At 42.1% G+C, this 12,664-nt stretch overlaps 2 protein-coding genes and 1 long non-coding RNA gene across 6 annotated transcripts in view; 1 reads left to right on the forward strand and 2 right to left on the reverse strand.

Annotated features, from left to right (window-relative positions):
• CSNK1A1 (casein kinase 1 alpha 1) overlaps nucleotides 1-7,686 on the reverse strand; it is a 55,225-nt gene extending 47,539 nt beyond the window's left edge. For all 4 annotated transcript variants that reach the window (XM_020964270.2, XM_020964269.2, XM_020964266.2 and 1 more), the window contains exons 1-2: nucleotides 7,564-7,686; nucleotides 6,799-6,905 (exon numbers count right to left, since the gene is read on the reverse strand). In XM_020964270.2, the coding sequence (XP_020819929.1) occupies nucleotides 6,799-6,905; nucleotides 7,564-7,686 (230 nt within the window). The remainder of the gene's footprint in view (nucleotides 1-6,798; nucleotides 6,906-7,563) is intronic.
• LOC110192874 (uncharacterized) lies at nucleotides 1,111-6,582 on the reverse strand. Its single transcript, XR_002320292.2, has 3 exons — nucleotides 4,605-6,582; nucleotides 3,398-3,535; nucleotides 1,111-2,389 (listed from the first exon to the last, which is right to left on the reverse strand). It is a non-coding gene; the product is annotated as an uncharacterized LOC110192874 (long non-coding RNA).
• On the forward strand, nucleotides 7,652-10,079 carry LOC110192875 (uncharacterized). The gene is made up of 2 exons (XM_078150513.1): nucleotides 7,652-8,764; nucleotides 9,137-10,079. The coding sequence occupies exon 1, from the start codon at nucleotides 7,652-7,654 to the stop codon at nucleotides 8,012-8,014; it is 363 nt and encodes a 120-aa protein (XP_078006639.1). The 3' UTR covers nucleotides 8,015-8,764; nucleotides 9,137-10,079.
• Nucleotides 10,080-12,664: the final 2,585 nt, after the last annotated feature.

Consider the following 12,664-nt stretch of genomic DNA (forward strand, 5'->3'; position numbering starts at 1 on the left):
CGGGAGGAGCAAGAGGGAGGGAGAGATGTGGAACTCAAAACTTAAAAAAAATCAAGTATAAGTAAATTTTTATTCAAAATGCACACAAAGAAATACAAAAGAAATTTAAATAATTAAGCTTTCAAATAATTTTTAAAAGCATGTACAATTACATAGTATTAAAGTTTAAAACTGCAATAAGAGTTTTGAAATAACCTGTACCAGGTAATCACTTAAAAATATTGTACAAGCCTCAAATAAAGTCTTCATAAAGCACATATTTTGTCACACAAACATCTAGCAGTCATTATGTGCAAAAAGCTAGGGATACAGAAACTAGTCTCTCCCTTTAAGAAACTTATATTCTACTGAGGGAAATACAATATGCACACAAGAAAACATAAATAAATATAAAGTAACTTCAACACGGTAAAGTGCTAATATAACTGAGAAGGCCTGCAGATGACTCAGGAAAAGCACAGGCGGTAGAACCTAAAATAGACTTTAAAGGTTGAGTTCAGGATTCTCTAAGGCATTTGAGTGAACTCCAGACACAGGACATAGAATGTTGTACAGGCCAGTTAGAATGGAATGGAGAATAAATGAAGAAAGCAACATTAAATAAGACTAGAAACGTATGTCGAAAGCTTTAAATGTCAGGCTGAGGTCTTTGTGTTTTATCCTAGAGGGCACAAGAAGGTTTTTATTTGAGGGAATTGTGCCTTAGAAATATCAACTTGGCAGCTATATGGATTTGGAGAAGGAAATGTAATTGTAGTAGGGGAAACCACCTAGGAGGTTACAAAGAATAGTAGAGATGAAAGGTGATTACAGTCTGTTAAAAAGGAAAGTTCAAATTTCCAGCCATTAATCCCAATGATGCACATAACCTGATCTGAGGATCAATATTTTTTTCCCCCCAAAAGACTGCAAATTTGAGAGCTGAAAGGGGGCTTAAGATTCATCTAGTCCTGCAGCGGAAGGTTCCCCACCTCTGATTCTAGTCCAACAGTTCTCAAACATTTTGGTCTCAGAACCCTTTACAATCTTAAAAATTATTTAGGACCCCAAGGAGCTTATTTTTATGTGTTCAACACTTATCAGTATTACCATATTAAAAACTAAAGTTGATGAAGTTTTAAATATTTATTAATTCATTTATAATACTCATGACAAATTAACATAAAATAACACTTTTATGAAAAATAACTTTTCCAAGATATAAAAAAATTTGTGAGAAGAGTGTCAGATTTAACATATTTTTTGCAAATCTCTTTAATGTCTGGTGTAATAGAGGACAGTGAGATTCTGCTTCTGCATTCAATCTGTTGTGACATGTTTGAAGGTATATGAAGAAAATCTGGCTTCATAAGGATACATAATTAGAAAATGTGGTGTATTTTAATACACAAATTACCTTTTAGTATTTTGACCTCAGCGACCCTCTGAAAGTGTAGTTCATATAATTTGTACGTGTAGATCACTGGTTTGAACCAATGATCTGGTGGTAGTCCAAGCCCAAGCCCTTCATTTTACAGATAAGTAAAAGTAAGGCCAGAGGGTTAAGTACCTGCATACGGTCACATAAGCACTAAATAGCAGAGCCAGAACTAGAATCCAGGTCCTCCAACTCAAAAGCTAATGCTCTTTCCACTAAGAGTAGAATGCCTCCCCTTCTAGGCTTCCCATTCAGAAGACAAATCATTCTTTCATAATTCAATGCTCAAGTTTCATACTAAAACTTACACAGAAACTGCATTCCAAAATTAACCTATACTGAAAGGACCCAAGATTTCATCATCATGGTTACTACCTCCATCAATATAGATCATAACCACATTACAATTTAGTACACAGTCTTTGGAAATTGCAGTGGCCAAAAAATTCCTCCTTAAACCAAGCTGGAAGAGATTTAACTACTCTAAACTTAGCTAAACTCAGAGAGACATACACAATCTGTCACCAAGCCACACTGGAAACCTCTTCACCCAATTTACCAAAGCTCACGCTCCAAAGGCATAGCAATCAACAATCCAGGGTCACCTCCACAGAAAGAAGCAAAAAAAGCCATTTAGTATAAGGATGCCCATCTATTCACTTCACAGTGGCTCACAATATTTTCTTTTGATTTAGACTCCAAAGTCAACATTTCCAATCCTATTTGAATTTATTTCCCATTCTCAACTGGCATTAAATGAGGTAAGCCAAAGCTTAACCTATAAACCAAGTAAGAGTTTAAGAATTAAATGAAAAAGGAAGATTTAAAAGCAGAAATTATTTCATCTTGGCCATCTATATAGTGACAGATACCAAGGGGTATAGTGTGAACAAAGTGAGTGATGTGGGGTCGTTATAGTCACTGGCTCACTAATCAGCTATTAGTCCTTCAGGAGCCCAGATTTTTGTATATCTGTAAAAGAAAAGATGTGACTATATTATCTCCTTTCCAGATTGAAAATCCTTTATTTTTATAACTGAATTATTCCATTCTAATCTGCAAGTGGAAATTCACCATGAAGCATTTAGCGCTCTATGGGATCTCCTATCAACAGGAACCACCATAATGTTAATGTCACCTAATCCCTGAGTAACCACGCAGGCATATGGGGGGATTATGAATTATCTATCTGTTAGATTACTGAAAATTTTTCTTCCACAGAATATAAAAATTTAACAAAATATGGTTTAAACTTTCGAGGAGAAGATAACTATTTGAACTCAAAATTCTGAAAATACTTTAGACTTCTAAATTCTCTCACAAATGAAAGGTTTATGAATTACGTAGCCAGAGTGCAAAAGAAAAGTTAAATTTTTTTAAAAAATGAATTGAATCCTTTTTTATTCCTTACATCAGGTTTCAAAGAGTACCAAGTGCTTCACAGACTATTTAAATCAGTTAGCTATCAGCCCATATCCTCTGAAACTTGGATTAAGATAAAACAAGTGATTTCCTTCATCCTTGGCCAATCAAATAATGTCCCATCCCCAAAATTCAATTCATCAATAGCAGGTAATGATAATAATGATGATAGCTAGCATTTATATGGTATTTTAAGGTTTCCAAAGTACTTTATAAGTATGATCTCATTACATCCTCACAACAATCCTGGGACATGAACGCTGCTATTACCTCCATTTTACAGATGAGAAAACTGAAACTGAGGGAGGTTAAGTGATCTGCCCTAGATTATAACAGGTCATACGACCTTTAAATCTTTCTGACTCCAGGTCCGGTGCTCTTTCCACTGAACTAACTTAGAAACTTTCTATTTCCATTGAAGACATCATTAAACATTTTAATTTCCCTCTAGCCAGCTTGAGAGTCACTTAACTACAAATGAATTGCCATGATGGTCTTGTTCCTATAGGACTGTAAGTACAAACACAACATTATTGAAAAGGGAATTTTTAATCTTACCTTCGAATTTTATTACAGCTCCCCTTCCCCAAAATTTGAAGGCTTGGCAGTCATCATCAGTACCAGATGTCAAGTGAGAAGGCCTGCAGGTTACTAGCACCTCCAAAATCTCAAAAGATAGCATCTTGCTTCTGCTCTCTAAAATGGAAGTATGCTTTTGATTGTACAAATGGTTTCCTCAAATTACACAATAATGACTCTAACAGAGAAGAGTGTTATGTAGGTCAGTTGACTTTATAGCCAATGTTTAGGTCACTCAAGGCCATCTCAAATTATCTCTAAGGGATGCCAGAAATTATTAAATTCACTTATAAAATACACAACACATGACTTTTGAGCTTTTGAGGGAGGGGAAAGCATAAAACACTAATAAAAAGTAAAGTGCTAAATCTCCCGAAAGTTTGGAAATCACTATCTTTTTTAATTGGGCACAACCTGGTCAGTTGTCCCAACACAATACACCAACATTAAGGCTAATCTTTCTTATAAAACCTTCCACTGAACCTCAAATATTTTTATTTCATAACCACTACACTACCTTACTTTTGTTTACTAAGTTCCACCTCTTCTTCTCTTAGATTCATATTTGTTATAGACTAGGACTGTCTATCTCTCTGGAGCCATAAATGTTTCTCCCTCCTAAATGGTTCCTAAAAACATAAAGCCTTTTACCTATGAAGCCAGGTGGTAATTTCCCCCAGCCCCACCCAACTTAACTACCAAGATGCCACCTTACTCAATTACTTGCTTAGTACCTTACGTCTTAACAGAAACTAGATGGCAGGGGCCATACATGCTCAAATCCTATATACCACTAGCAGACAACTTAAATGGTTCTCAAAAACTGATACCAAAAAGTTCAGTTGAAGCAGCATAGCATTGTAAAAACAGCAGTTTGAATCCAGATCTACTAACATTATTGTGTGAACCTTGGCAACTAACAACCACATTAGGTATTGCTAACCTGAGTAAAATTAAGGAACTTGACTATCACCTCAAAGATCTAGGATCTCATCAACTTTACAAGCATATTTTAACTTAAGGTCATAAAATTATGAAATAAACCACCAATTTAGGATAATACATCCAATTTCAAGATTCTCATCATTCGAGCAAAGTAAAGCTAGGTTATGAACTAAAATGTAATGTAATTCCCCCACAACATCCTGTCAACTTCTAGAGAAAAGAAAGAAGGTCCCCATCATACCAGGGGCATCTCCTGGAGAACTTGAACAATAGTTGCAAAGATGTTTTGCAATTTCTCATCCTTGAAAGGAACAAGGACACAGATGAGAACACAGTTTTGACATTGTTTTCTGGTGAGTAGAAGAGAGAAGGAAGAGGGAAGTTAAGTTTTAAATCAACTGAAAAATGTAAGCAAAAAGCAAACCAAGAGTATTTCAATTCTGTGCCCAATGTGGAAATTCTGCATCATATTTTGGATGAGAATTCTAGGGACTCTCAATCATGGCTAACAAAACTACATTATTCAAATTTTCAAGCATTCTGTTCAGAAAAAAAGAATTTTGCTTTTCAAGAAAGTAAATTTGGCATGTTGTGAATGAAACCAGAAAATCCCTTTTCACTACTTTTTCTTCTTGAAAAAAAAAAAGGCAAATAAGCTAACCAAATTTCCATTCCACACTATGAAATTTCACTTTTTGGCCTACTAACCGGAGAGGAGAAAAGAGATGTGACTGAATTTTTTGTTGTTTAATTGTTTTCAGTTAGTCCAACTTTTTGTGACCCCATCTGGGGTTTTCTGGAGTGGTTTGCTGTTCCATTCTCAGACTCATTTTACAGAGAAGGAAACTGAGGCAAACAGATTTCAGTGAGTTGCCCAGGATCACAGCTAGTGTCTGTGGACAAATTTGAACTTAGGTCTTCCTGACTCCAAGCCCAACACTCTATTCACTTCACCATGTTTTAGGATCATAGATTTGCACCTGGAAGGAACTTCAGAATTCCTTTACATTTTACAAGTGAGGAAAAACTCAAGACCAAAGATGTTAAGGAATTGACCAAAACACAAGTAACAGAACCAAAATTCAGTGTTCTTTCCACTCCACCTGCTTTCGTGTCACTTTAGAAAACATGCAAAATAAAAATGGGTGCTTTTCATAATAAAAATTTTATGATCATTTACCACTAAAAAACCTTTGATTTTCTTTTTCTACAAAAACAACTGAGTGGCTATTGAATTTTCTAGTACTTACATCCTCAGACTCAATATATATAATCAGGTCTTGAAGTCAAGACAGGCCATCCATTACTTACTGGTCATCACCATCTGAACTCTGCACGTTTTAAAAAAACCTGTATGTGACAAGGTACGGTTGTCATTTTATTCTTTGGATTGTGATGAACCCCAAATCCAAATTTAGTAACATCCATTAAGTTTTAACGGTCAAATAAAGAATAATCAGATCTGTTTTACAAGCATTCCCACCTGAAGTCAGCCTACTTTTTTCCCTGACTTGCAGATAACCTGTTGTGGAACAGTTAAGTTCTTCTCTTCAGAAAACAAGCACACTCAGCTGTTGACGTGCAATGTGCATTGCCATGGAGAGAAAAGCTATAATCTTCCTCCGTTACAGGAGATTTCCTGCTTAATTGATGAAATAAAAATTATTAATTAAACGTGGCAATAGCAGACATGGTCCAACCTGACAATTTCACACTGCATCTAGTTCAGACTACAAATGAGTAGTCATTCTGCCACCCCCGGCCCTCCAAAGCTCTCTTCTGCCTCCTTTCACGGGTACAATGAATCCACTTCAAGGAGGGAAAGGAGGACCCACCAAGGTAAGCCTTGTTAACACCGTAAGTTAAAAGGGCAGGAAAACGGGGTTGAGTCACGTAGATCCGCCATTTTCTGAGCGGAGGAGGAAGACATGTTGGAACAAAAACACAACAAAAGAGCAGCCATTTCCCAATCCAGATCCAACAGCAACCCTAACCGGATGAACCTGGTCACTGAACCCTCACCTTGTCTGCACAGGCTAAAGCAAAGGCTGTAAGAGAACCGAACACACCGCACAAAACCAGTCTCCCCTCACAGCAACGAAAGCAACTGCCCCCCCGGAACCCAGCAGCACACAAAATGCCTCGGTGAGGATGTCAGGAGTCAAAAGAGAGCCGCGAATAGAATGGAGCCTCACAGGCACCCAGAAAACGTCGCGTTTTCTTACCGAGTTGGACTGGGAATCAAAGGGAACTACTGACCACACAGAGGACCCGAGTGCGCCAGCACACAGACACTTAAAGGGTCATGAGTCAGACGCTCCCGACCATCCGAAACACTGCAACAAGCCTGATTCCGGTGCTCCCGTTCGACACCTCGCCGCCCACTTCTCCCATCCCTTCAGCCCCCAGCGGCTCCTCTGATTCTCGGGTCTTACCGTATGTGGGGAATGCCAACCCCACCTTGAAGAATCTTATAGAGTTTGCTCTCGTACAGCAGCTGGGGATGCCTGGCCTTCTGGGACTCTAGCTTCACTGCCACTTCCTGCGGGGAAGAGAGGGCATGGCATCAACGCCCCTAACAGCAAGCTGGGGAGGGCAAGGTCAGGGGTGCCACACGTCAACTTCCAATTCGAACTATCAGGTGAAACGGGGGGGGGCTGAGGAAGCAAAATCTTTTCTCGTACTCACAAAACGAGGCACTCGGCCTCAACAGAGCCTCCTCAGGCCGGTCACAAAGCCGTCCTCTGATGCACAATAATAATGGTCACAACAACGATGCAAACATAGAAAACGTTGTCGCCAGAACGCACTGAAGCCTACATAACAAGAGGATCCAAAGCTACCCTAATCAGAACTAGAAAAAGGGGGCGGGGGTTCCGAAGACTAAGTCTCTTGAGGCCAAAAAACCCTTGGTTATACATTAATATTTAATTTTTCGGGGTATGTGGTTTTTTAGAGGTTAAAAGAGATTTTAAAAGGCTGGGAAACTTAATTTTCGTAGTTGTCTCCCAGCCCCAACTTAAGTGCTTCCTTTTTTTTTTTTTACCCTTTGAGGGAAAGGTGCACCGGGCAAAGAGAAAAAACTTGGGCCGGGCCTTGCCCGCTCGCGAGGGGCGCGGACGAGGCGCCCACGTAGCCGGGAAAAGAGCAGGGATTGTTCTCCGGCGAAGGGTCGTTCGCCCCCCGTCCCGGGTGGTTACCTCTCCGTTGGTGATGTTGATGGCCAGATAGATATCCCCGAAGGAGCCGGACCCGATCTTCCGCACCAGTTTATACTTCCCTCCGACAATGAATTCGGCCTTGGAGCCGCTGCTGCTCGCCATCCTGGCGGCGGGAAGGGGAGACGGGGACCTGGGAGTCCCGGGGCCAAGGGGGAAGGGACGGGGGATCAGGCGGGTCTCACCCACCAGGCGCGAGCTTCCAGGGACTGGAGTTGGTGGCACTCAACAAATTTTTACCCAAAAAATAAAGAAAGAAAAGAGACGGTTTCCCCGGATGAGGGCGTCCTGGGGCGGCCCGAGGGAGTCTTCTTTGCTGCTGCCGCCGCCGCCGCAGTCGCGCGGAGTTCCGGCTTCTCCCTCCTCCGGCTCCCGGGAGGGTCGCGGTTCCAGGCTGGGCAGCTTTCCCCGGGTGCCCCCCGACCCCCGTTAGAAGGTCCCCTGTGGGCTCAGGGAGACGTCCCAAACCGAAGAAGGCGCAGTAAGTGGGCGTAGCCCACCTGCTGCCAGAGCCGCCGCCGGGTCCCGCCCGCTAGGACCACGGTCACTCGGCCGAGGCCGCCATCTTGTTCCTCTGGCTACAGCCGACACAAAATGCCCCCAGCCCACAGAAGCCGCTTCTTCACAGCGCAAAGGACCCTGGGAAGGGGATCGCCGAGCGCGAGACGCCGTGTGCGACGAGAGGAAGGAACTAGATTGGTGTGAGCCTACTCTCACGCCGGTAGCGTCAGCCCGTCGCCGGAGGGTTTGCGCATGGGCGTAACTCAGGCAGAAGCGGGGGGAGGGGCCGGAGAAAGCCGAGGGCGCATGCGCGCTGCCCCCTTGGCGACTACTGGGGCGTTTGCCTGGGGCCTAGGGAGTCGTAGTCGCTGGCAGCGCCCGCCGCTACCGGGAACGGTTTGTGGCTTTAGTCATCGACGGGCCCCGGCCGGCCTCCCTCCTTCCCTTTCTCGGCAGCCTGCTTTTCCTGGGCTCAAGCCCCGGAGGGTGGGCAAGACCCACCTGGGCTCCCTTAGTAGCAACTGGTAGAAGGCTCACGCGGCGGTGTGAGGCTGGCGCGGATCCGCGGCCTGGCCGGGTCCGATCTCGATCCGGCCGTAGGGAGCTCTCGGGCGGCGGTCTCCCCAGCCCCGCCCCGCCCCACCCCACCCCGGGGGTAAAGCGACGCCGACTCGAGGCGGAGGTGGGGAGAAAGCTGTCAGCCGGGCTGTCTGTCTGGGTGGGGAGCGGCGAGGAGGAGGCGATTTCCTTCAAGATAGGACGGGTGAATCACAGAGTCAGGCCCGCGAGCTGGGCAGGACCTTGGCCTACGTCACTGAGCCCCAACCCTCTCATTTTCCAAATGGGGAAACTGAGGCCCTCAGAAAGGAACTGACTTGCCCAAGGCCGAACAGTGAGTCGGTGACAGCTGCCTCTGGGGGCACGCGGCTTTTCGGGCAAGAAACTAGCTGAAGTGTAGACGGTGGTGGCTTTTCCCAGGGAACTGCCTTCAGGGTCGTAAACCCGGGCTCAAGCCTCTCTCTGACCCATTTTATAATCCTTTGTTCCTCCCCAGGTTTTGCCTCCCGCCTGATGGTACGAACAATGCCTCGCTTTGTTACTGTGCTTTGTAAGCGCTTTCCAAAGGTTATCCCTTTGATGGTTGCCTGGCTCTCTGCTTCACAACCTGGCTGTGTTCATTGTTCCCACATCAATGGCCTATTGACTATCCAAAATGACCTTTCTGCAGTGTTTGTGGCCTCACCGCATCAAGTTGCAGCCAGGCGCAGTTCTCTCGGTTATGAGGGGTTTATCTGTTTATCTTTGCCTTTAACAGCAAAAATAGATGTAAAGGTTTTAAAAATTTAAACATTTTAGAAAATAAATGATTCTGCTATGGAAGTTGTATGACTGTTTAGGATAAACAGCGTAAATTATGGGCCACGTGATGAAAGGTAGCAAAAGGCAGTTTGAAAGCCTAACTGAAAATTCAAAGAATTGATAGGGAGAATAACATTACTTGAAATAAAAATTCGTATTTATATGGCACTTTGAATTTTACAAAGCAGTCTCCCGGCCACAAACCTGTGAGGTAGATATTTTCTTTTTACAGTTGAGGAAACAGGTATCTCAGAGATGTTGTCCCCTGCTCAGTGGCTCAGTGAATAGAGAGTACTGACCTTTGGCTTCAGGAAACCTACGTTTGAATCCTGGCTGACACATTTATTAGCTTTGTGTGATCTCTGTGTCTAATTTATAAAAGGGAATAATAGCACCTACTTCACAGAAAGGTTTTGAGAATTACATGAGTTAATATATATAAAGCACTTTGCAAAACAAAGTGCTGTGTAAATGCTAGCTATTAGAAGATCTGAAGTGGCAAAACTAGGATTTGAATCTATTAAAGTCTAAGTATATTTTCACGATCTATTTCCTCCAAAATAGCTCTGAACAGATATAATCAAAGATGTTATAAGGATATAACAAAGCCAATAAACATTTAAATTTGATACCTGTTATACTTCAGAAGAATTTTTTGTTCTTAAGAGAAAAGTCTAGCAAAGTACCAATGCTGTTCTATGGTACTTAACCAAGCAGTGCTGTGCAACACAATGAAAAAGAGGACACACACCTCAGTTCAAATCTCCAACTCACATAAGTATGAAAAAATTACTTAACCTCAGGCTTCCCATCTTTAAAATAAATAATATCATACTGACCTCCAACAGGGCTATTATGAAAAATGTGCTTTGTTGAATAGGCTGTAAAGGGTTAGATAAACGCAAGATATTGCAAGTAGTAGAATAGAGTTGAAATCCATTTATGCCAGCCTGTTAACGAAAATGGTCTCTTCTTCAGAAAATAAAAGTTTCCCAAGGCCATGTTATTCCCTCTCACCTTGAATGTCTTCATTTAATTTCTAGAACATTGAAGTGTTCTGGTTCTTTTTCTCTCATCAGTGGCTCTTCCAAACCTTAACCAGGTACTCCCCGAGGCTCTACTCATAACATCAAAGTCTTCAATTAGACCCAGAAGGGACCTTTAAAGCATTCGAATCCAACTTCCTCTTTTTACTGGAGAAGCAGCTGAAGCTGAGAGGGGTTAAATGTATTGCCCAAAGTCACACACCTTATCAGTGGCAGAGGCAGATTTGAACCTAGGTCTCCCTGACTTAAAGTTCAGCATTCTTTCTAAGATGCTGCGATACCTCTCCTACTCTTCTCTCCTTATATTCTCTCCAAAATAGACCCTTTCTCGTGACTTTAACTGTCATCTTGATAGCCTATGCCTTTATATAAAGCCATATAGTTAACCAAGAGTTTTCCTAATAATCCCATAATGTAGATAGAACAAGTTCTATCCATTGTTTACTTTAAAAAGCAGGCTGAAAGATCATGGCTTAAGCATAGTAACCCATAATTTACAGATTGAGAATTTAAACCTAGTTCTTCTAAATCCCATATTCTTTTCTACTACTACACAGATGTATCTAGTTTCATATGTCTTGTCAAGATCTGTCACCCAAACTCTAGTTCTGCATCTCCAGTTCTACTGAACTAACATATATACTTCAATATCCATCCAGATAACCCACCTTCTTCTAAAATCATGTCCCAGACCAAAAGCATTATCCTCTCCATGGTATCTTTTCTGTATTCTCTCACTCCTTCCTCTGCTTCCTTCTTCACATTGAAATAATCACTAAATAAAAGGCAACATTATATTAAATGAGGTAATATATGTAAAGTGGTTTGCAAACTTTAAAGTTTTGTGTAAATATTAGTTATGCTGGAAAACAGGTTGAAATTTTGGCTCCCTCCTGCATCCATCCATTCCATCACTGCCAGGGTACCCTTAGTGTCCAGGCCTGAGCCATGCTATTCTATCTGAAAATCCTTCACTTGATCACTATTGCCTTCTCCTTCATACATTCTACATTTCAGCCAAATGGACTAATCCTCATTCCCAGATCATTCTACCCTTTCTCACTTCTGTACCTTTTCATACACTATACCTCATTGGACTCAGTGGTGAGGATACAAATACAAAAACAAGGTAGTCCTTGCCTTCAAGGATTATAGTCTAATGGGGGAAGATTATTCCTAAAGGGAGGTAGTGACCAGGAAGGAGTATTTTTGCTTGAAGTTACCTGGATAGTACACGGAGGCTTAGGGGGGCAGATTGGCACACCAGTAGCAATGACAATAGTGATTTGGTTATGGTTCCTGAAAGTGGAAGGAGAGATAGGGAGAGTGGGAACATAAGTAAATGGACAGATCAGGAAAAACCTATAAGAGGATATAAAATGGCATCCCCAAAATGAGAGGGATCAGGAAAGTCTTCATGTTGGAGGTGCTAACTTACGTCCTCTCACAAATCCTCCCCAGGAAGTCCACTCAACATTTTTTACATTTATTACATTAAGTACATGCTAGTGGGCAGTTAGTGGCCGATTGGATACAGAGCCTGGCCTAGAGTCAGAAGACCTAAGTTCAAATCTAGCCTCAGGACACTTAGTAGCTGGGTGACCTTGGGCAAGTCACAAAGAGTCAGACATGACTAGACGATGATTGAACAACTGAACAGACTATGTGCCAGGGGGTCTTCATTCATATTTCTCAGCATTATGTAAATATCAGTGTATCACATAATTCATCCATTTCCCCTCACTCTCATTATATTACTGACCCACATATTCCAAGTACTCATCTCTTCAATGATAAATGCTTCTAGTATACAGTTTACTTGTAATCCATTGCAGCCTAGGCAGGTAAGTGGCACAGTGGGTAGAGCTCTGGGCCTGGAGTCAGAAAGAACTGAATTCAAATCCAGCTTCAGATACTAGCTGTGGGACCCTGGGCAAGTCATTTGTCACTGCTTCAGTTTCCTCCACTGTAAAATGGGGGTAATAAGACCATATACTTCTCAAGGTTGTGATGAGGTAATATTTGTAAAGCGGGTATCAGGATACAAAGAAAGGCATAAAATAGTCCCTGCCCCCAAGCAGCTCATAATCTAATGGGGGGGGGAACATTACATAAAAAGAAGATAAAAAGGGTTGGGGTATTACCCAGCAGGAGGTGGGAAATGATCTGAGGAAATG

Source organism: Phascolarctos cinereus, unplaced genomic scaffold, assembly GCF_003287225.1.
Source record: "Phascolarctos cinereus isolate Bilbo 61053 unplaced genomic scaffold, phaCin_HiC Scaffold_2;HRSCAF=192, whole genome shotgun sequence".
Taxonomy (NCBI): Eukaryota; Metazoa; Chordata; class Mammalia; order Diprotodontia; family Phascolarctidae; genus Phascolarctos; species Phascolarctos cinereus.

What these genes read in the sequence shown, in the direction of transcription:
- LOC110192875 (XM_078150513.1), top strand. Translation starts at nt 7,652, where the DNA reads ATGAATTCGGCCTTGGAGCCGCTGCTGCTCGCCATCCTGGCGGCGGGA.